This window comes from Stegostoma tigrinum, chromosome 3 (genome assembly GCF_030684315.1).
Source record: "Stegostoma tigrinum isolate sSteTig4 chromosome 3, sSteTig4.hap1, whole genome shotgun sequence".
Taxonomy (NCBI): domain Eukaryota; kingdom Metazoa; phylum Chordata; class Chondrichthyes; order Orectolobiformes; family Stegostomatidae; genus Stegostoma; species Stegostoma tigrinum.
In genome coordinates, this window is record NC_081356.1 from 72,655,036 (window position 1) to 72,676,491 (window position 21,456).

The 21,456-nt window shown below is 41.4% G+C and overlaps 2 protein-coding genes across 3 annotated transcripts in view; one reads left to right on the forward strand and one right to left on the reverse strand.

The window, feature by feature from the left end:
* LOC125450930 (zinc finger protein 474-like) overlaps window positions 1–15,157 on the reverse strand; it is a 49,190-nt gene extending 34,033 nt beyond the window's left edge. The window contains exons 1-4 of the mRNA XM_048527380.2: window positions 15,035–15,157; window positions 7,555–7,701; window positions 3,627–3,856; window positions 1,021–1,137 (exon numbers count right to left, since the gene is read on the reverse strand). The gene's annotated coding sequence lies outside the window, so the exon portion shown is untranslated. The remainder of the gene's footprint in view (window positions 1–1,020; window positions 1,138–3,626; window positions 3,857–7,554; window positions 7,702–15,034) is intronic.
* LOC125450929 (protein-lysine 6-oxidase) overlaps window positions 1–21,456 on the forward strand; it is a 115,602-nt gene that overhangs the window by 75,183 nt on the left and 18,963 nt on the right. The window contains exons 1-4 of one of the 2 annotated variants that reach the window (XM_048527378.2): window positions 13,555–13,669; window positions 15,534–16,188; window positions 16,325–16,433; window positions 17,254–17,391. In XM_048527378.2, coding sequence (XP_048383335.1) covers window positions 13,613–13,669; window positions 15,534–16,188; window positions 16,325–16,433; window positions 17,254–17,391 — 959 coding nt within the window. In that variant the 5' untranslated portion in view covers window positions 13,555–13,612. Of the gene's footprint in view, window positions 1–13,554; window positions 13,670–15,533; window positions 16,189–16,324; window positions 16,434–17,253; window positions 17,392–21,456 lie in introns of those variants that run through there. The other variant, XM_048527377.2, reaches the window with a different exon arrangement.

A 21,456-nucleotide genomic window follows, 5' to 3' on the forward strand; every position in this document is an offset into this window, starting at 1 on the left:
TCAAATAGCAGTTTACAATGGGCCAAATGGTTACCAACTCCCGTTTCTTATAATCTTATGCTGACATGTAACACAGAATTTTATTCAGGAAACATCTACCTTTTTGCATTATTGATTTTTTTTTAGCTGATACTTTCTTTACCAGCTGATGTTGAAGACTCAGACTTTTTAGGGTGCAGTTTGTCAATTTGTGTTTAGCTTTCATGTCAGTACCGGAAAGAACATAGCTGCATATTTTCTATTAGCATACATAGTGTGCCTGTTGGCACTCTGTACTATCCTATGAAACTCCATTATCACACTGTCTTTAAAAGTTGACTAACTTGACCTAAACTCAAATGCCTTGACTCTCACCATCTGAAAATGATATTGAGTCATCCCCAAGGTCTATATTCATCTCCTCTATAACTCACTCCTGGAAACATTCCAAACGTGTTTCCATCTCTCCCATAAAACTGAATTGATCCAATTAAAATAGAGTTATTATTAGTTCTAACTACCTGTGAGAAAGGGGCAATAACTTGTTCTGCATGTTTGCATTTCTATATTTGCAACTCCAACTCAATGCTGGTGAGGCCTTGCAAAATCAGGCCTTTGATATTCAGTATAAAGCTTCTGAAGTCACCCCTCAAAAATGTCCTTAACTCCGGGCATAGATGATGTTTGAGCAAAATAGAGAAGAGATTGCCTGAATTGGTATAACCAACTGAACAAAAATCAGCTCTTTTAGCAGTGGCAGAAATTCGGCAAAGAAATCCCATGAAAAAGGCAAGAAAACTGCAGTTACCAACATTTTTCATTGTGGTTTTGGTGGGAGGCATGGCCACACTGCAGCAGGATCTAGGTGTTTATTTATGTAGCAATGAAATGCAAGTTTGAGGAAAAACCTTTTTTCATATGATCTACACGTCATTGTTGGTTTATATGTCTTCTCCTTCCCTATAACCTTGTGGTGTTCATGATTTTACATTTAACTTGCTTGCAAAACCACAAATATAAATACTAAAATAACATACTTACCATTAGAAGGTCCAATAGCTGTGGTAGGGATAGAAGATATTTTCTGCCAGCTCTAACCTTAGCTTGTCCATATAAAATGATATTCCACAAGTGACATCATTGTGATTGCAACAATTACTATTTATAAAATGAGAGAAATGGACAGTCAGAAAGAGATAGGGATTAAAGTACTCAGAATTTTCAAATCCATGGCACATTCAAACTGTATTAGAGTACAATAGCACTACTCAATGGTTTGTATTGATATTGATAGCAATGCTTTAAAAAACAATGCAGCAAATTTGCCACAATACATAAACCAGCACATCTTTCCTAACTGTTTCCTCTTTCATCCTTTCTATTGAAAAGTGCTGGTCAGCCACAAAGTAAAACAGATGAAGATTGTTGTGGAGTAGTAAAGAAGTGGATCTGCTGCTAAGTACAATCTTTGAACTAATTGTCACCGAAGAGGCAAAAAGAATTGCATTTTTGGAAAGGTTCAGGCTTAATGCTTGGCTTAAAAGCCTTTATTTATCATAATAAGCTTGGAACTGTAGATTTTTACACCAGTAAATTGTAAACTTTGAGAATATTTGATTGGCTCCAAATTAATGAAAGGACTATACTTTCCCCATGTAGATTTACTATTGACCTAGTCAGGTTGGAATGACAAGGGAATAAGTATAAACTTTGAACTAAGTTTAATATTAGATAGTTTCAGACATAGTAGGAACTGCAGATGCTGGAGAATCTGAGATAACAAGGTGTAGAGCTGGATGAACACAGCAGGCCAAGCAGCATCAGAGGAGCAGGAGGAGGAGAAGGTCTAGAAATATAAATTTATGATCATGAAACAACATCAATATTTTTCCTAGTCAGCTTGTGACTTTCCTACAATAGAACAGCATTTGGTAAGCGTGTCTTCTTTGGAGCCTGGTCCTTGAATTCTGTTCCTTAAGGTACCTGTATAGTTTATTTTAACTTGTAAAAGCCCATTTTCTGGACTGGTGAATAGACTTTCGGACTGTGAAGATTGACTAATCCATTGCTTGGGGCTAGACCATTCATGGTCTTTTAACTGAGGCAATCAGCATTCCAAATGCTTTAATGGACCAATTTGAATCGGTCGCATTTTGCTGTCTATTGACGCAACAAAAATACTTTCACACCTTTGAAGGAGGCATTGTGTTGCCCAGGATCAGGTGCATTCTAAAACTCTCCCCTTAGCAATTTGAGATTGATACATAGGTCAAAAGGCTTTGAGATATACCATTGTAAAGGACCGGGCATACTGTGGTCTTCACCTTGAAGAGAGTTTTTTAAAACTTAATTTCCAAAGTACAGATTTTTAAAGAATAAACATTCTTTTAATATTTCTTAAACATGACATCACTATTTTTCCAAGTCAGCAAGTTATGTGACTTGGAGGGGAATTTGGAGGAAATGGCATTTTCACATGCATGTTGGTCTTGTCCTATTTCAATACTCATATGCACATTCATAACTGCCCCCAACAATCACAACAATTTCTCTTTCTGCTAGGTGGACTCCAACAGGTGGAGATTTTACTCCAATTTCCCTTGGCTTTAATTTTACTGAGCCTCCTTGATTGCATAATCAGTCAAGTATAGTTACTCTCGCCTAACCTCTTAAATTCATTTCTTTGTCCTTCTCGGAATAAGGCTATAATGAGGTCAGGAGCTGAGGGGTCTTGATGAAATCCAAACTGAATAGTTGTGATAAGGCTATTGGCAAATGCTGTTTAATAGTGCTATCAATGACTCCTTCCATCATTTTGCTAATGATTGCTCAAAGACTAATGGGCAGTAATTTAGCCAGAGATAACAAGGTGTAGAGCTGGATGAACGCAGCAGGCCAAGCAGTGTCAAAGGAGCAGCAAGGCTGACGTTTTGGGCCTAGACCCTTCTTCAGCCTTCCCGCTCCTCTGATGCTGCTTGGCCTCTGTGTTCATCCAGCTCTACACCATGTTATCTCAGATTCTCCAGCATCTGCAGTTCCTACTATCTCTGAAGTAATTTAGCCAGATTGGATGTGTCTTCTTTTTGTGAACAGGGCATACCTGTCAACTTTCCATTTTGTTAGGAAGCTATCAACATAGTAACTGCATTGAAACATCCCTGCTAGAAGCACAGTTGGTCCTGGAAAGGTGGTCTTCAGCACTACAGCTGGAATGTTGTTTCTGGAAATAGATCATGTTCATTGATTCTCCTTTTTTTAAGTTGTTCATTACCTCCTCAAAGAATTCAAACAGGTCTGTCAGGCAAGGTATTAATAACCTTGAATATATCAAGTAGGAAAGATTCATGCAGATCGTCAACCTGCACCTACAGTCAAATACCCTAATTATTATCAATGTACCACATAGAAAACCTGTTAGCAGTAAACCCTGACCAGCATAGCATGCACAGTTTACTCAGTGACATGTGTTTAAAGAGTGTTTTGACAATGACAATAAACATGACTTCCCTGTTCTAAGGAAGGGTCACCGGACCTGAAACATTGACTCTGATTTCAATCCACAGATGCTGCCAGACCTGCTGGGCTCTTGCAGCAATTTCTGTTTCTTTTTTAATTACAGCATCTGCAGTTCATTTGGTTTTTATTACCATTGTGTTTCCTGCATGCAGCATTAGATAATGTAGGACTTCCACCTCACAGCATGAAGCAGTTACTTGCACTTCAGGATGATCCACTCTGATGATTCAGATCTTTTGTTAAAGATTGGGAAATTGAGGGAAACAAAGCAGGACTGAAGATGAATAAGGGCAGTTGGCAGCAGAAAGCAGACTTGAAGCTCTGATGTTGAATTTCAGGACTAGTGCCGTCCAGGAAGCACCTGCTTACAGAGAGAAAGAAAAATCTATCATGTAAGCACGATCAGTTAATTGACTGTTTTGGTTAAGAGATTAAAAGGATACATTACCATGATTGGAGAATCACATTCAGATATCAAACAGCCACAATCTTACTAAATGGTGAAACAGTTCATGGTGCAAAATGGTTCACCCCTGTTCTTATAATGCTTGGAACTTGTCCAGAACATATTCCACATGGCTCCTTATTATTCTTATTTTCTGTTCTCTGTGGTTCTTAGATTCACTTCTCATTAAGTATTAGACCTTAGAAACATAGAACAGAATCGTAGAATTCATATAGTGTGGAAACATTCCACCCAACATGTCCACACTGACTCACCACCTACATTGCCCCTGGCCAAACCATTCAACCTACACATCCCTGGACACTGTGGGTAATTTAGCATGGCCAATCCATCTAACTTGCAAATTCACTGTAGGATGAAACTGGAGCACCCCGTGGAAATCCATGCAGATACAGGGAGAATATAGAAACTCCACACACACAGTTCTGCTCCTTTCTGAGCGAGATCTAATATTCAAATTTTGCATCTGTCTTCACTTCACTCTGGTTATCAGGCTTAGGAGTAGAGGGGCATTGGGGTTGGGAATGGGGGTCAGGGTTGTAGGGTTGAACCACAACTCTAGATTCCTGTGAAATCCTAAAATTTCCATCAATTTTGCCTCCTCTATAACATTTGGTAAAAGCCTTCAGAAAGTAGGAGGGTTTGGTGAACTGAGCTGCATATAGTACCCATAATACTAATGAAAGAAAACATAAAGCAGGAGAAAAAGCAGTGTGGGCCAGTAAAATCTTTAGCCAGACAAGTCTTCTTCTGTTAGCTTCCTGGAGCGATAAGGCCTAAGTAAGAAATAGACAGCAGTCAATTATGCTTGTAAGTAATGGACCTCTCACACAGAAAGGCAGGAATAACTGATTTCCTTCATAAAGGATGTCATTGTTTACACCCCAAACAACACTATTTGGTAAATAGTGAGTGAGCTCATAAGAATATGATGTTTGGGCTATTTTCAGGAGCAACTTATAGTATAGAACTTCATAAGGTGCTATCACAAACCCCAACGAAACAATAAACTTTCAACCAGTTTTAAACATGCCTTGACATGTAGCTATTTGAGGTTCAGTGACCGATGTAATACAATATTAAAAGAAAATAAAGTTGGAATTATCTGAGGTTCAGCATTAAATTTCTAAACACATAATTATTTGATGTTTATACTTATTTAGAGCATCTGTCCGTAGAGAATCATGAGCAAGTACCCTAATTGTTAGCTTGGAATGTTTAACTCTGGTCTTCCTAAAGTCAGAGTTGAGACCCCAAATAGGGTTGCAAGCTCTAAGGCAGCAATTGTCACTCCCTTTCAACAGATCTCAAGCCTTCTCCTCCCAGCATCCACTGGTCCCCTCACAATCATTCACCTAGGACCTCGACAATTTTCAAAACTTTAAATGGGTTCACAGTGGAAGTTTGGGAAGCACTGTTATAACTATTAATCTTTTCCCATATTGTACCTTATGCACAAACAAGAGGAATATAAAACAAAGAGAAGTCATGCTTCAGCAAATAAAAAGCCTGATTAGATCACACCCAAAGAACTGTGAGCAGTTTTGGGCATCAAACTTTAAAAATAATAATTTTGTTTTGTTGGGAATGCAGCATAGATGCTTCAAGAATCTTCATAGAACTTCAAGGAATAATCAATGAGAACAGATTGAACAAATCAGAAATTCATTCTCAGGAATTTTGAAGGTTTAGAGGTGACTTGATGAAACTATTGAGGATATAATGATGAAGCAGAGGGTGCAGATTGGGAGCAACTCTGAGTAGTTAAGGACTCTTGGATCAAGGCTTATAATGTGCAAATGGCATTTGGACTGGGTGACATAAGTGTTTCATTCTGTAAGGGAGAGAGCTTTGTGGTAGGTCAGTGGTCAGCCCTGCTACTTCGCAGCACCAGGGACACAGGATCGATTCCAGCCTTGGGCGACTGTTTGTGCGGAGTTTGCACGTTCTCCCTGTGTCGGTGTGGGTTTCGTCCGGGCACTCCGGTTTCCTCCCACAGTCCAAAGATGTGCAGGTTTAGGTGGATTGGCCAAGCTAAATTGCCTGTAGTGTTTAGGGATGTGTAGGTTAGGTGGGTTACCAAGGGGGCCAGACTGCGTGGGAGGCTCTGAGGTTCAGTGTGGACTTGTTGGGCCAAAGGGCCTGTTTCCACACTGTAGGGATTCTATGACGTTTGAGCAATGTCAGGGCCTTCAAAGCGTGACAGAATTACACAGACATTCACATACACGGAATAAGCGTAAGACGACTGAAAGCACTATGTGTTAGTGAACCTTAGGCATAAAACTGCTGTGCGGACTACAAGTCTTGACCTAAAGCACTTTTGACCACATAATTTAGCATCAGAAATCAATCTCACTAATGGTTGCGATGCACAATCAATAAAAGATTAATGTTAAGTGCCAAAGTAGCAACCACTTTCCAAGTTTCCACTGCTCATTTCACACTTTGGACCATAAAACCTAGGGTAGTGCGAAGAATAGCATGCCTGTATACCTTCAGCGTTGTATTGCAGCTAGACAGACATTTGCTGAGTGAAACAAAAACGAACATATATTCACAAATGTGAGAATACATTTACAATGAAGTGTCACACATGCCAATTCTGTGCCCTCAGGTCTCTTTTTCTTTCCCTCTCACTACTCTTGGAGCAGTCTCAGGGCCTGCAGCTGGGGTGTAGGAAGCTTGTTTTATGGTGGAGCCTGTGAGCTTTGAAGTTTTGGCCAAGTCATCCAAGACCATTTTTGGCAAGAAGACCTAGCTTTTCCAAGTATGTCCTGCCCAAAAGCAAGTGCACCCTCCTCCTGCAGGCTTTAAATCCCACAAGACTGAGGGTTACAGGGAGGCTGGAAGGGAAGACCCAGCCACCTTTGGAGAGTCATGGGAGGAGACTTCTGGGGTGCCTATGTGTGGTTCCTTATCTGTTGAGTGCCTATTAGCACTGTCTGTCTCCTTTTGCAGAAGGGGCACCAAGAGTAAGTTGCATTTTCAATAATGCTGAGCACCAGTGGCTGCAGTGATAGAAAGCAGGTCCATGTGTTGATCTAGCAGACTCAGAGACTTCTGGACTTCACTGTCTATGGCATCAGCTAACCTGTCAGACGGCCACATGCCTGAGGCAGCATGGTGCCAACACCACTGCGCCAATATTGCAAACATTGTAAGTTTGCCCAATGCTTGCCACAAACCTGCCAGTTGCTCTTGTACCTTCTGTGCATTTCTATGAAGTTTTTAATCACCAACACCATAGGGTCCTTATCTGCCTGGGAGTTAGCAAATGCCTGGTCTCTGCCAGTCCTCTGAGTGTCAGTGACCTGCACCATGTTTTCCTTGTTCAGTTAGAGAGATGGGAAGGTGATGTCCTCAAAAGTAGGTACTCCAGCTAAAATAACCATCCAAGTGTCAATATCTGAACTGTTGGAGAGTGCAGGAGGCAGCTTTGCCAGTGATTCATCTGAGGGATCTGTGGCTTATTCTTCAGAGATCGGCAATGGAACCTCAAACCAGGCTGGCAGGGTCTGGTGTTGTAGCGTCCTCTGCCAGTCCCATGGGAAACAGACAGTCCTCCTCTGCATCATCCTACCCTCCATTACCTTCAAATGCTGTCAATGGTCTGAACTGTTGGAGTGTGCAGGAGGCCGCTTTGCCGGTGCTTCATCTGAGGGGTCTGTGGCTTATTCTTCAGAGCTGGAGAAAGGGGTGTCTCTTGGTTGTTGAGACTCTGCAGATGCCATTTTTACCTGCGGAAGACAGAAGACAGGATGTGTCACAAGTAAGGGCCAGATGTTTGAGTTAATTAAGAGTACATTCACCATGCTTGCAGGGGGAGAATATCATAACAGTGGACAATACTTCTTTGTTGCTTGCTGAGACTTGGATATTTGTAAGTCCTCCCCAGCCAGGACTAGAATCTTCTCCTCATAGTAGGTGAGGAGCCGAAACTCAGCTGTACCACCATCTATTTTGGCAGTTTTTGTCCTATTGTGGGCTGTTTTGGCTTGGGATGAGACAAGATGGATTGAGTGAGATGAAAATGAATGATGCAGCTGTCAGTAGTGGTGCAGGGGGGGATAGGGAAAATTGATGAAGTATTCCAGTAGAGGGAGAGAGAGAGAGACAGAGACTGTGTGTGTGTGTGTGTGTGTGTGTGTGTGTGTGTGTGTGCGCGTGCGCACGCATGTGGAAGGGATGGAGGTTGGCGGGAAGAAAAATGTTGCTTGCAATGAGCTTGGTAGCAGAGAAATTATGGTTACACGTACCCTGACAGAGCAGAGAAGGTAATTCACCTTTTTCCTGCATGGCTGGGCATTTCTCCAAAATGTGGACACTGCATTGACTGGTGGCAACCTCGAACCAGGCTGGCAGGGTCTGCTGTCGTAGCCTCCTCTGCCAGTCCATAGGAAACAGACAGCCCACCTCTGCACCATCTTACCTTCCATTATCATGTCCCTGCCCACAAAGCAGGGTGCCAATTTTTCACAGTCTGTCCTGTCCAGTGTGTATAATATGAACCGTGCAGAGCAGTTTTGGACTTCCAGCACCTGGCTTGGTGTACAATGGCTTCTAAATATGGTGCTGTGCCAGGAAGGGATGGCCCAGCGGTACTATCACTAGACTGTTAATCCAGAGAGCCAGAAAACATCCCGGGGACCCAGGTTTGAATCCCACTGGTGGAATTTGAATTCAATAAATATATGGAATTAAGAGTCTAACGATGATCATGAATCCATTGCCAAAATCCTTAGATGGCAGCTTCCTAACCTGTAACCTCTTCTATCTAGAAGGACAAAGTCAGAAAATACACAGGAAACACTATCACTTGCAAGTTCCCCTCCAAGCCTCTCACCATCCGGTCTTGGAAATATGTCACTGTTTCTTCACTGTTGCTGTCCTAGAATGCCCTCCCTAAAGGACTTGTGGGTCAACCCACAGCAGGTGGACCGCAGGGTTTCAAGAAAGGAGCTCAGCACAACCTTTTCAAGGATGACTAGGGACGGGTTGGGAAAAAAACTATCTGGTTCACTAATGCTCTTTAGGGAAGGAAACTGCCGTCCTTACTTTGTCTGGCCTACATGTGACTTCAGGCCCACAGCAATGTGGTTGACTCTTAACTGCCCTCTGGGCAATTAGGAATGGGCAATAAATGCTACTTAGCCAGCAATGCCCTCATCTCGTGAATGAATAAAGAAAAAAAAGTTAAAATCCCAGGCTGTCCTGGAAGTGGCGAGTACTTCCATCTCCGGCAAATGGGAGAATATGGTGAGCAGGATGCCAGAGGGGTGTGGTGTCTAGTTGTGTAAGAGGAGAGACTGAAGAGGCAGCATGTGGAAACTCTCCAGCCTAACAGGAAGAAACCCTTCATGAAACTTGCTAAAATTAGTACTTTGCTGATTTTCTGGTAAGATGCAGCCTAAAGAGCGTTTATTAAATGGTGAGTGTTGAACCTGAGGGTGTCCTTTCTTCACGAGCCACTGAAAGTTAACATGCAGTTACAGTAAACAGCAAATAAGTAAGAAGGCAAGATGTATGTTGGTCTTTACTAGGAGAGGTTTACAGGACCAAAGATATCTTACAGTAGTTATATAGAGCCTTGGTGAGAACACACTTGGGAGCACTGTCTGCAGCTCTTTGTTTATTCCTTTATGGGTCGGCAGCATCACTGGCTGGCCAGCATTTATTATCTGTCCCTAGTCACCCTTGAAAAGGTTGTGCTGAGCTCCTTTTTGAAACACTGCAGTCCACCTGCTGTGAGTTGACCCACAATTCCTTTAGGGAGGGAATTCTAGGACAGCAACAGTGAAGAAACTGTGATATATTTCGAAGTATGAACGGTGAGAGGCTTGGAGGGAACTTGCAAGTGATGGTAATCCTGTGTATTTTCTGACTTTGTTCTTCGAGATAGAAGAGGTTGCGGGTTTGGAAGTGCCCGTCTAAGGATTTCTGGTGAACTTCTGCAATGAATCTTGTGGATAGTACACACTGCTGCTGAGTGTTGGTGGAGGATGCTTGTGGTTGTGGTGACAATAAAGGGGGCTGCTTTGTCCTGAATGGTATAAAGCATCTTGAGTGTTGTTGGAGCTGCACTCACTCGGGCAAGTGGGGAGTATTCCATTTATATTCCTGACTGTGCCTTGTTGATGGTGGACAGGCTTTGGGGAGTCAGGAGGTGAGTTAGACATTGCAGTATTCCTAGTCTCTGACCTGCTCTTGTAGCTATGTGTTTTTATGGTGAGTCCAGTTGGATACATGGTCAATGATAACCCCAAGGATGTTAACGGGTGGCCAATTCATAGAACCCCTACAGTGTGGGAACAGGCAATTTGGCCCAACAAGTCCACATTGACTCTCTAAAGAACATGCCACCCAGATTTATCCCTTGTAATGCATTTCCCATAGCTAATCCACCTAACCCACACATCCCTGATGGGCAATTTAGCATGGCTAATCCACCTAACACGTACATCCTTGGACGGTGGGAGGAAACCGGAAGAAGAAACCCACACAGACACAGGGAGAATGCGCAAACTCCATACAGACAGTCACCCGAAGCTGGAATTGAACCCGGGTCCCTGTCGCTGTGAGGCAGCAGTGATAACCACTGAGCCACCGTGCCGCCCTTTCAGTGATGGTACGAGCATTAAATCTCAAGGAGTGATTAGGTTGCTTCTTATTTGAAATGGTCACTGCCTGCCATTTATGTGATATGAATGTTATTTGCTACTTGTCATCCCAACTTTGATATTTCCCAGCTCTTGTTACATTTGTATATGGACTGCTTCAGTATCTGAGGTGTCATGAATGGTGCTGAAAATTGTGCAATCATTGGCAAACATCCCCACTTCTGACCTTATGATGGAGGGAAGGTCATTGATTGAGCAGTTGAAGGTAGCAGCCTAGGACACAACCCGCAGGAGCTTCTGCAGAAATGCCCTGAAACTGAGATGACTGAGATCCAACACCCAGAGTCATCCTCCAATGTGCAGGTATGGTTCCATCCTGCAAAGAGTTAGCTCCAATACCCATTGATTTCAGTTTTGCTAGAGCTCCTTGATGCCACACTCAGTTGAATGTAGCCTTGATGTCAAGTACTGTCATTCTCACCTCACCTCTGGAATGCAGATCTTTTGTCCAGGTTTGAACCGAGTCTGTAATGAGGTCAGGAGCTGAGTGGCCCTGGCTGAACCCAAACTGAGCATCACTGAGCAGGTTATTGCTGAGCAGGTGCTGCTTGATAGCACTGCTGCTGACAACTTCCATCACTTTATTGATGATCGAGCGCTGACTGATGGGGCGGGGATCAGACGGGTTGGAATAGTCTTGCTTTTTATGTACAGGCCATACTTGGGCAATTTTCCACATTATTGGGTAGATACCAGTGCTGTAACTGTATTGGAACAGCTTGGTTGGGGGTGCGACAAGTTCTAGAGCACAAGTCTTCAGTACTATTACTGGAATGTTATCAAGGTCTATAGCCTTTACAGTTTCCAGTGCCTCCAACCGCTTCTTGGTATGAAGTGGACTGAATCGAATTGGCTGAGGACTGGTGTCTGTAATGCTGTGGAGTAGTGGAGAAGACTGAGATGGATCATCCACTTGACAGTCTGACCTCCTTGCCTAAACAAAGATATATTGCCAAAGAGGGAGCATAATAGACTGTTCACTAAACTAATTCCTAGGATGGAAGGATTGTTGTGTGAGGATATAACAATTAGACTGGCTCTGTATTCGTTGGTGTTTATACAAACAAGAGGTGATCTAATTCAAACCTAAATTCTTAGAGAGATCAACAGGGTGGATGCACAAATAATGGTTCTCTGGCTAGACTTCTATAATAGGGGACACGGCCTCAGAATTATAGACCATTCAAAACTGAGATGAGGAAGAATTTCTTTATTCACAGTCAAATCTTTGGGAATCTCTACTTCAGACGGCTGTATTTTCAAAAAATGAAATTGATGTTTGTTTTATTCATTCATGGGATGCAGGCATCACTGGCTAGGCTAGCAATTTTTGCCCATCCCTCTTGCCAATTAGAGATAGTTAAAAGTCAACCACATTGCTGTGGGTCTGGGATTACATGCAGACCAGATTAGAATGGCAGTTTCCCTCCCTATAACGCATTAGTGAACCAGATGAGTCTTTTTTGAAAATCAACAATGGATCATTAGCCTGTTAATTCCAGCTTTTCACCAAATTCAAACTCTACTGTCTGTCATGGCAGGATTGGAAATCAGGTTCCAAGAACATCAGAGACAGAAACTGCTGGAAAAGCTCAGCAGATCTGGCAGCTTCTGTGGAGACAAGTCAGAGTTAATATTTTGGGTCGAATGAGCCTCCCTCACAACTCTTGCTTGAAATGTTAACTCTGATTTCTCTCCACAGATGCTGCCAGCCCTGCTGAGCTTTTCCATCAATTTCTGTTTTTGTTCCTGCAATTCTTTCAGTTTCCCTCAGAATATTACCTGGTTCTCTGGATTGACAGTCCAGCTACATAATACTATTGAGCTAATGCTTCCCCTTCAGTGTCTATATATTTCAGACATCACGGTATTTTGGGAAAAGTGAGAGATAATTGTGTTGAAGTAGAAGATTGGTGGGATGGAAGGACTGAACGGTCTACTATCCCCGTTCCTGAGATTAGTGTACTGTAGTCAAAGTAATAACTTCCATCGACTGCTTTTAGCTGAAGAATGCATTAAACACATTGCTCCAAGTTTGTCAGGAGAAGCCTCTAACAGGAGGAATCAATAACACACATTCTCTCATAAAGTCGAAACATTAATGAATCAGTCCTGTGGGATTTATTTCCACCTTTAACTTGGAAAGAGCGATGTGCCTCTCAGCCGACACTAGATGGCACACACCAAACAGCAATGAAATCGAATATCTTAAAGAAACATTTTTTTTAAAGCGTTAAAATCACCAGTTGTTGCAAGCCGGTCTTAACCAACAGCAAAGTCATTAAATATTACGAGAACTGTTTAAAAAAAATGCAACGACACGACCTCTCAAAAAGAACTATACATGAATAAATTTGCAAATCACTCAACACTATGGACTTCCAAATGTTTCCGGACTGTACAAATCTTAATGACTGCTGCGGATCGTTTATCTGCCAAAATACCACAATTCCTTTGTATGCACTATCGCCTGAAGAAAATCCGAAAAGAATAATCTCGCTGCATATTTGCTTTCGTGTTTATCTTTTGCGTTTACTAAAGCGTTACAAATGTTTTATTTTCTTTTGAAAATGGATATTCAATGAACACTGGAAGTTGTTTGTGCTGTGATAAACATACGTTGCGTTAGATTTCACAATTATTGACGATGTGTTCGAAAGAAAGTAGAATTTTTGCAGCCGTTTCAACAGATGCAGCGGCTGTGAAATGCAAGCAGCAAAGTAATTACAGGAATTAGACGCTGTGGGGCGCAAACAAGGCCAACGGAGAGAATAAGATCCGGGGAAACCTGAGAAAAGGTAGTGGATGGAAATGGTTCACGTTTCTACTTCAAATCGTTGAAAATAATAAAAAAAGTTTTACTTAATTTCAGTCAGCTTTAAAACGAACGAGACATACTGTATCATAGTGATTATTGGGTGGTTTTAGAAGAATAGTGGTTCAAAGTTAGGGGCTGAACACAACTTTAAAGATGTTCGTGATTATGCTTGAACAGAGTTCATTTTACACAAAGTTTGAGGGGAACACGGTAAGCACATAACAGATTTTAACAACAGATCTAGAACTTCCTTCAGCTTTTGTCCATCTGATTTTTTTTACAGCGGGATATATGAGACTTTAACTTTGAAAGTGCCGTTCGACAACAGTTTAAAATAATGTAAATCTGTCTTATGTTAAGATTTATCCTGAAAAATGATAAAACCAAATGACACCTTGGATTGAAAGGTTAAAGGAATATGGAATATCTAGTGTTTTGTCTGTAAGCCTCATTTTTATGTGAAAATGTAGATATTATTCTGAAAATACCGGGTACCACTAGAAACTATTTGAGTCATCTCTAGTCAAACACATCTTTGCCGTGAATTTCCACACGAGACCGCACTGGTTTCCTAGACTTCGCTTCTTGACTTTCATAAAGATTATTTTGGCGCTTCTTTAAACTGAATTACAGTATTCAAATCAAAAGTGAAGACACAAATATTGACCCGTGTGTAAATTTCCCCGATTTGTCCTGTGCTATTTGCAGTGTCGTTTCAGACATAAACAGTAACCAATTATATTCCACATTTTGTAACTGATCATTTGCTGTTTCTGTAGAGAGCGGGCACTCCCTTCAAAAACATGTAAATTCTAAAAATGGGGAACATTTGGATAATTTCGTCATAGGCGCCCACGTCTGAAAAAGGCAAATACAAGGCAACAAATGTTTTTTTCGAACGTAAGCATTTATGGCCACAATTTATAGATCTGATTGATTTTCTTCCTTAACGGTCTACTTGCAGTTATTCGTAGCTCTGTGGAATCTGAGGAATTGAAGTGAATCAGATATTACTTAAAACTGTGTCAAAATTTGTTTCGATCAGATCTGTTATGAATTCTCCGAATCAAAACTAACACAGATCCAATCAATTTGAAAATCTGTTCGGAGATGTATTTATAGGTATCAAGAATTTTTAATATTCACGGAATTTTAAAAGTTGCATAGAACTGTGTAAGTGGAATCCACGATTAGAATAAAATTAATAAAATAAATTCAAGCCTAAAGGGCAGTGGTACAAACTTACTTTAGAGAGACTAAACTTCCAACAGAACCCCAACCCGCAAAATTGAGTAAAACGGGGTGTGCTTTAAAATTAAGGTGCGGAAACCAGAAGACGACCACATACTGTTTTCCGTCTCTAATTTGCTCTGGCTGAGGTCCTGCTTTCTGATGGCAAACTAACAGAGCATGGCACATGCAGTGATCAAACCTCAGTCACAGCCGCCCTCGGGCACCCCTTTAAACTCCCTCAAACCTCCGCGCCACGTGTTATTAGGTTTTTGCCTGGGTCGGTATGCTGTTCATCCTGATGATCTAATTTTTTTTTCTGGTGCATACTTTGGCACAACCCACCGGTTAGTTGGCGAGCCGCAAAACGGATGGTTGTCTGGGGCCGTGAAATTCCTTCGTGTCGGCTGGAGTGGAGGAAGGGAACGAGAGGAACTGTCAAACTGCACGTTCCTAGGCATTACGTGAACAAATAGCGAGTAGCCTGGGAGCAGGTTGTGTAACTTTGCTAATGTGCCAGCAACTTTAAAATCCCTTCCTCCTTCTCCACTCCAGACAGTACCAAGAAAATGTGAGGCACTCTATACAGCTGCAGCTTTTGGCAATCCAGCTTTTCAATACTCTGGGTTTTTTTTCGTGTGTACATATATATATATAACATTTTAAGGAATCACACTAACTTTTACATTTAAAATATATTTGATGGAAATATAGACTTTTTTGACAAAAAACAATCTTCTGGGAAGTTACAATTTTTCCTCGCTTGATTTAAAAGATGAATTATCAAACATTAATGTATTTACTGAAACTTATTAGCCTTTACTTGACTTGCCTGGTTCGACAGATCGATGGACAGCAGCAAGACCAGGACAGCAGTGCCGTTTGGCGCCAGCGAATTCAGTGGAGAAACAACGGACGAGTTTATAGTTTGTTGAGCCTGGGCTCCGAGTATCAGCCGCCCCAGGGCTCAAGCGGGAGCAACCGCCTCTTCGTACTGAGTGATAGTGACACCAACAGCACGGTGGGCAGCGGCAGAGACAGCAACGCCAGGAGGAGACCCTCACCTTCAACAGCTCAGTCTACCCAAAACAGCTCTGGTGCCCGCGCAGTCCGACAACACGGGGACTCGACCTCATCCCGATCCCAGCTGCGCTCGTCCGGTGCCAGGCACTTGTCGCGAAGCTCAAACCGTGGCAATGCTCGACCTTCCGGGCCCCGCAATCAGGATGGGGCTCGATCCAGCAGCGGGCTCAGGCAAGGGGTTAGGGTAACCCCAGGGTCCACCAGCCAGAATATCCGTGAGGCACCCGCAACTGGCCAGAACAGGACGAGCCAGAGCCTTCAAGGGACTGCCAATTCGGATGCCATGGTTGGGGATGACCCTTACAACCCCTACAAGCAAACCGATGACAATCCCTACTATAATTACTACGACACGTACGAGAGACCCAGAGTTCGCCCCCGCAGACCTGGGTACGGTACCAGATATTTCCAGCATGGTAAGCTGTTGCTCAACTGCTTTTTCTTAGAAAGTAGATTTTGTTACTGAATTAATTGATTGCAAATACACTCTCGTAATCTGCATCGTGTTTGTTTTAACGCGAAATTGAATTAAATCCGTGCATTTTATTTTAGGTTTACCAGATTTAGTCCCAGATCCGTACTATATTCAAGTCTCAACGTACGTTCAGAAGATGCACATGTACAACCTTAGATGCGCCGCAGAGGAAAATTGCTTGGCAAGGTACAGTGTGCATAATCAGAAACATGTGCTTCGCAGTTGCATTATGAAGTCCTCTTCTGCCTTCGCGTCATTTACTATGTGTAGCTTCTCACAGCCCGCAAAGTTTTTATGTTTTTAATTTCCCCGTTCGACATCATCCAGAGTTTTTTTTTAAAATCCGTAAACTTGCAGCCATTGTATTATAATGGAACGGTCTATATTGCAACAATCCGATACAATAGGAATGTAGCAAGTGGAGCTGTACAACCATAGACTGGGTGTGCTGTGGTTTGACTTTCTAAGACCGTTCGGCGCAAATTTGGAGACGGGATTCGGCATGAATCCAGAGTTATGAAGCGAGGATTGAAAGAGATTACGGAAAACTGCAGGATGAGAGAAGTCACGGCGAGGTACAGCTGCAATAGCTGCTGGATTAAATTAGTTTCTGAGTAGTAGCAGCTCTCATTTTGGGATGTGTTCTGTGTCCGTGTAGGGCAGTACACTTTTAATTATTTGTTTTATAAGTTACGTTTCTATCAGATGACTTTAACAGGACGCCTAACAACCGATTTCATTTGGATAACTTCTTCTGATTTGTTCATTAGAAATTCACTTGGATTTCCAAAATCCAGTTAATGTGAAAGCTCATAACTATAAATTCAGAGCGGTAGCTGTAACATGTTTAAAGCGGTTTTCCAGGTGACGAAGGGCTACTCATGTAATGATGGCCCGAAAAAGTCACTGTCCATCTGTTGAACTATAGTTGGAGATTTTTGGTAAGCAAGAAGTTTATGTTTCACTGCGTGACGGTGGCTCTCTCTTGTTTCACGTTTCCTTGTAGTTCAGCGTACAGTGCGGATGTCAGAGACTACGATATGAGAGTGCTGCTAAGATTCCCACAGAGAGTGAAGAACCAGGGCACAGCAGACTTTTTACCGAGCCGACCTCGTTACTCATGGGAATGGCACAGTTGTCACCGGTAAGTAGGGATTGCAGTATAATGTGCGCTCCCTGCCATTATCGGACTTCAACAGTTATGAATGTACATGCTTATATACAATTCAGGAGCAGAAGTAGGTCATTCAGCCCCTCGAGTCCCTTACTCTGCCATCCGATAAGATGATGTGATCCCATTTGTAAAGTCAACTCCACATTCCTCCCTATCCTGATAACCTTTCACCCACTCGCTTAACAATAATTTACACACACACTCTACCTTAAAACATATTGAAGGACTCTGTTTCAGTACGTCTTAGGAGGAATTTCAAAGGCCATCAACTCTTTGAGGGAAATTTTTAAACAGCCACTCTTGTTCTAGATCCCCCCACAACAGGGAACATCTTCTCCATGTCTACCCATCAGTACCCTTCAGGATTATGTATGCTTCAGTCAAGTCGCTCCATTACTCTGCTAAACTCGAGTGGACACAAGACTCACTTGCTCAACCCTTCCTCATAAAACAAACTGCCCATTCCAGGTATTAGTGGATAGGTTCATGAATAGGAAACCTTTGGAGGGATATAGGCCGAGTTCAGTTTGGGAATATGGTCAGAATGGACTGGTTGGACCAAAGGATCTGTTTCCATGTGGTATGACTCTGAATTAATAAACCTTCTCTAAACTATCTCCAAGGCATTTATATCATTACTTAAATAAGGTGACTAATACAATGTACAGTATTTCAAATTCAGTTTCACCAGTGCCCTGTATAAAACATAACCTTCCTACTTTTGTATTCAGTTGCCTTTGCAATCAATTGTAACACCCTATTTGCTTTCATGCTTACTTGCTGTACCTGTGTACCAACATTTAGCAATTCATGGACATGCAAATCAATTTGTATCTCTGAACATGATGTAAATTTTGTAGCAATGCCTTCAGATTACATTAGGTTAACTAAACAAAATAAAATAATGCCATCCTCATACTTTCAGGCAATTCCCATCTCTCATTTTTAGGTCTTCCTTCATTTGCTCTAATGCAAGTATGATGTTCTCTACTTTTCTGATCCAGCTTGATACAAGTTTAAGAAGCATGATAGGGTCCTTGCTGGAATGTCATGCTATAGCTGGAATCTCACTCCAAGAGTTGAGTCAGTATTCCAACATTAGATTCTAGTGTGGTACTGAGGGGTGTCACATCTTTGTAGGTGTGGTCTTCAGATGCGAGTTTGCATTGAAGTGGACCACTCTCTCAGGCAAAGCTGAAACATCTCAAATAATTATTTTGAACCAGTGCAGGGGCAGTTACCCCTGTACTCTAACAAATAGTTGCCCCTGAATCAACATCACTAAAATAGATGATCTGATCAATATCGCACTGTTGTGTGTGGAAGCTTGCTGTGGGCAGTTTGGTCATCAGGTTTGCTACATAATAACCACTTTAATTAATTCATTCAATGGTTGAAAATGCTTTGGGATGTTGTGACAATGAAAGGCACAGTATAAGTTCAAATGCCAATATCTGTTCTAGAGTATACAAGAGTGAAGAGCTTTTATGGTGCTCAACTTGCTTACAAAGCTAATAATATAATTGTCAGGGCACAGATATATGACATACAAAATCTACAGAGCTTGGTAATATCGACTTTTTTTTAAAAGAACGAAGCCTTTATGGCACGTAAGGAGTCAATAAAAGGAAGGTTCATCGAATTCAGTTCTTGTTACTGCCTTTGAGTGGTACAACCTTTTATTGTGTATGATATATCTTGAGCCAATTTCATGGGAGTCAGACCTGTACTAAAGGGGTAAGGAAGGTTTCAGTTAATAGATTCATAGGTGATCCCAGACTCCAAACCTAAATTTAAAGCCAAAGTTCTTATGATCAGAAATGTATTCCAAAGGAACATTACTTCAGAAAAGTAATTACTGAAATAGTGACAGATGTTCATCTTTTTTAAGAACATAAAATCAGCGAAAAGGTGTGGGTGTGAGCTGTTTTGCCCCTTGAGCTCATATCACTATCAAAAAAAAACTCGGCTATTTTTTAACCTTAATTTGACGTCCCTGCACTATCCCTAACACAGTTAATTCTCCCAGGGCTCAAAAATTGACTTGCCTCTTGCTTGAAAAAGCTTAATTACTGAGTATCCACAGCTCTCTGGGGTAAAGATTTCAAAGATTCACAACACTGAGTGAAAATAAATTCTCCTCATCTTGATGGCCATTTCTCAGTTCAAGGTTTTGACACTTCGCGATCACTTCATCAAAGGAAACATTTTCTCCTTATGTACCCTGCCCAGCCCCTGAAAATGTTTTGAATCCATTAAATCACCTCTCATTATTCCATATTTTGAGAAAGATGATTTTAGTCTACCCAATTTCTTCTCACAGGACAATTACCTCATTCCAGGAATCACCTTAATGAACATTTATTGCATTCCCTTAAGGGCATGTAAAGATTGTTTCTAAGATAAGGTGACCAAAACTGCTCAAGTATTCCAGGTGTGGCCTCACCAAAACTCTGTGTAATTGTATTAAGACTTTTTAACTCTTATGCTCAAACCCCTTTGTAATGAAAGCTAACGTATCATTTGCCTTCCTAATTGCCTGCTGTACCTGCATATTAACTTTGTGATTCACGAATAGAACACTCAGGCCTTTTTGAATGCAAATATTTCCTCGCCTTTCACATCCAAAAGTATTCTTCTTGTTCATTTCTCTGACGAAAGTGATAGTTTTATATTTTGCTACTTTGTATCTCACTCAACCTGTCTGGATCCCTGAGCAACTTGATTGCATCCATTTCATGATTTACTTTGCTATCTAACTTGGTATCATCAGAAAACAAGGACAACTACACCATTTCTGATGAAGGGTCTAGGCCTGAAACGTCAGCCTTCCTGCTCCTATGATGCTGCTTGGCCTGCTGTGTTCATCCAGCTCTCTACCTTGTTATCTCACAACTACACACAGTTCCCTCAAGTAATTCACATAGTTTGCAGATATTGGATAAGTGAGGGCTGATCCTTTCAACACAGTACAATTCAGAACCTGTCAGACCAAAATTATCTCATTTATTCCCACACTGTGCTTTTTGTCAATTAGCACGACCTCTATCCACCCTATACTTTACCTCCAATTCCATAGATCTTAATGTTGTGTTAAACATTTACTTGGTGTGTTTTGAAAATCTTAGTACACCATATTCACGGGTTTCTCCTTATCCATCTGACTGGTTACATTCTCAAACACCAAAAGATTTTTTAAACGCTATTTCCCTTTCACAAATCCATGTTGATGCTACTTAATCATATTGTGAGTTTCTAAGTGACCTATTATTACATCCCTAATAACACATTCTAGTATTTTGTCTGCTACTAATGTTAGGTCAATTGGCCTATAAAACCATCTCTCTTCTTATTCTTTAATGACAGGGTTATATTTGCTTCAAATCCTTGGGAATTACATAGAATCTAAGGAATCTGGTGGATCAAAATCAATGCATTTGCTGTCTCTGCAGCTATCTTTCTTAAAAAAAATCTAGGTTACCGGTTGTCAGGTTCACAGGATTTGTTCCTATCATTCCCACTGTTTTGTCCTGTAATAGGTCTTAAATTACATTGATTTTGTCTCTACTTTCCTCATTCTTCTTGGACCTTTGGTTCCCCGTTGTTTCCAAAATATTTATTGTGCTTTCTACTGTGAAGATATACATAAAGTATCTTTCTAACATTTTACAGTAATATTTGGCATTTCTTTATTTTCCAGGATACACAAACTATCTTTCATTTTGTTTGTTGTCCCAAAATGAGATTGCAGTGCAATGTGGGACTGAAATAAAGTGCCCAGAGCTGTGATACAACCACTGAGGAAGGGAAGAGGGGTACTACACCTCCTGTTAATATGAGCATATTTAGTAATGTTTAACAGTAAGAGGGTAATTTAACTGAAATTTCTTCTTGGTTTCCATTGGGGTCACAGGTGGCATTAGGTCAGAAGAGTTTGTTTTTTCTCATCTGCATCTCATCTGCTTTTTGAAGTAGAATTTAGAATATTTTCACCGTACAATAGACGGTGCTGAGTATTGCAAAGCAACACTGTGA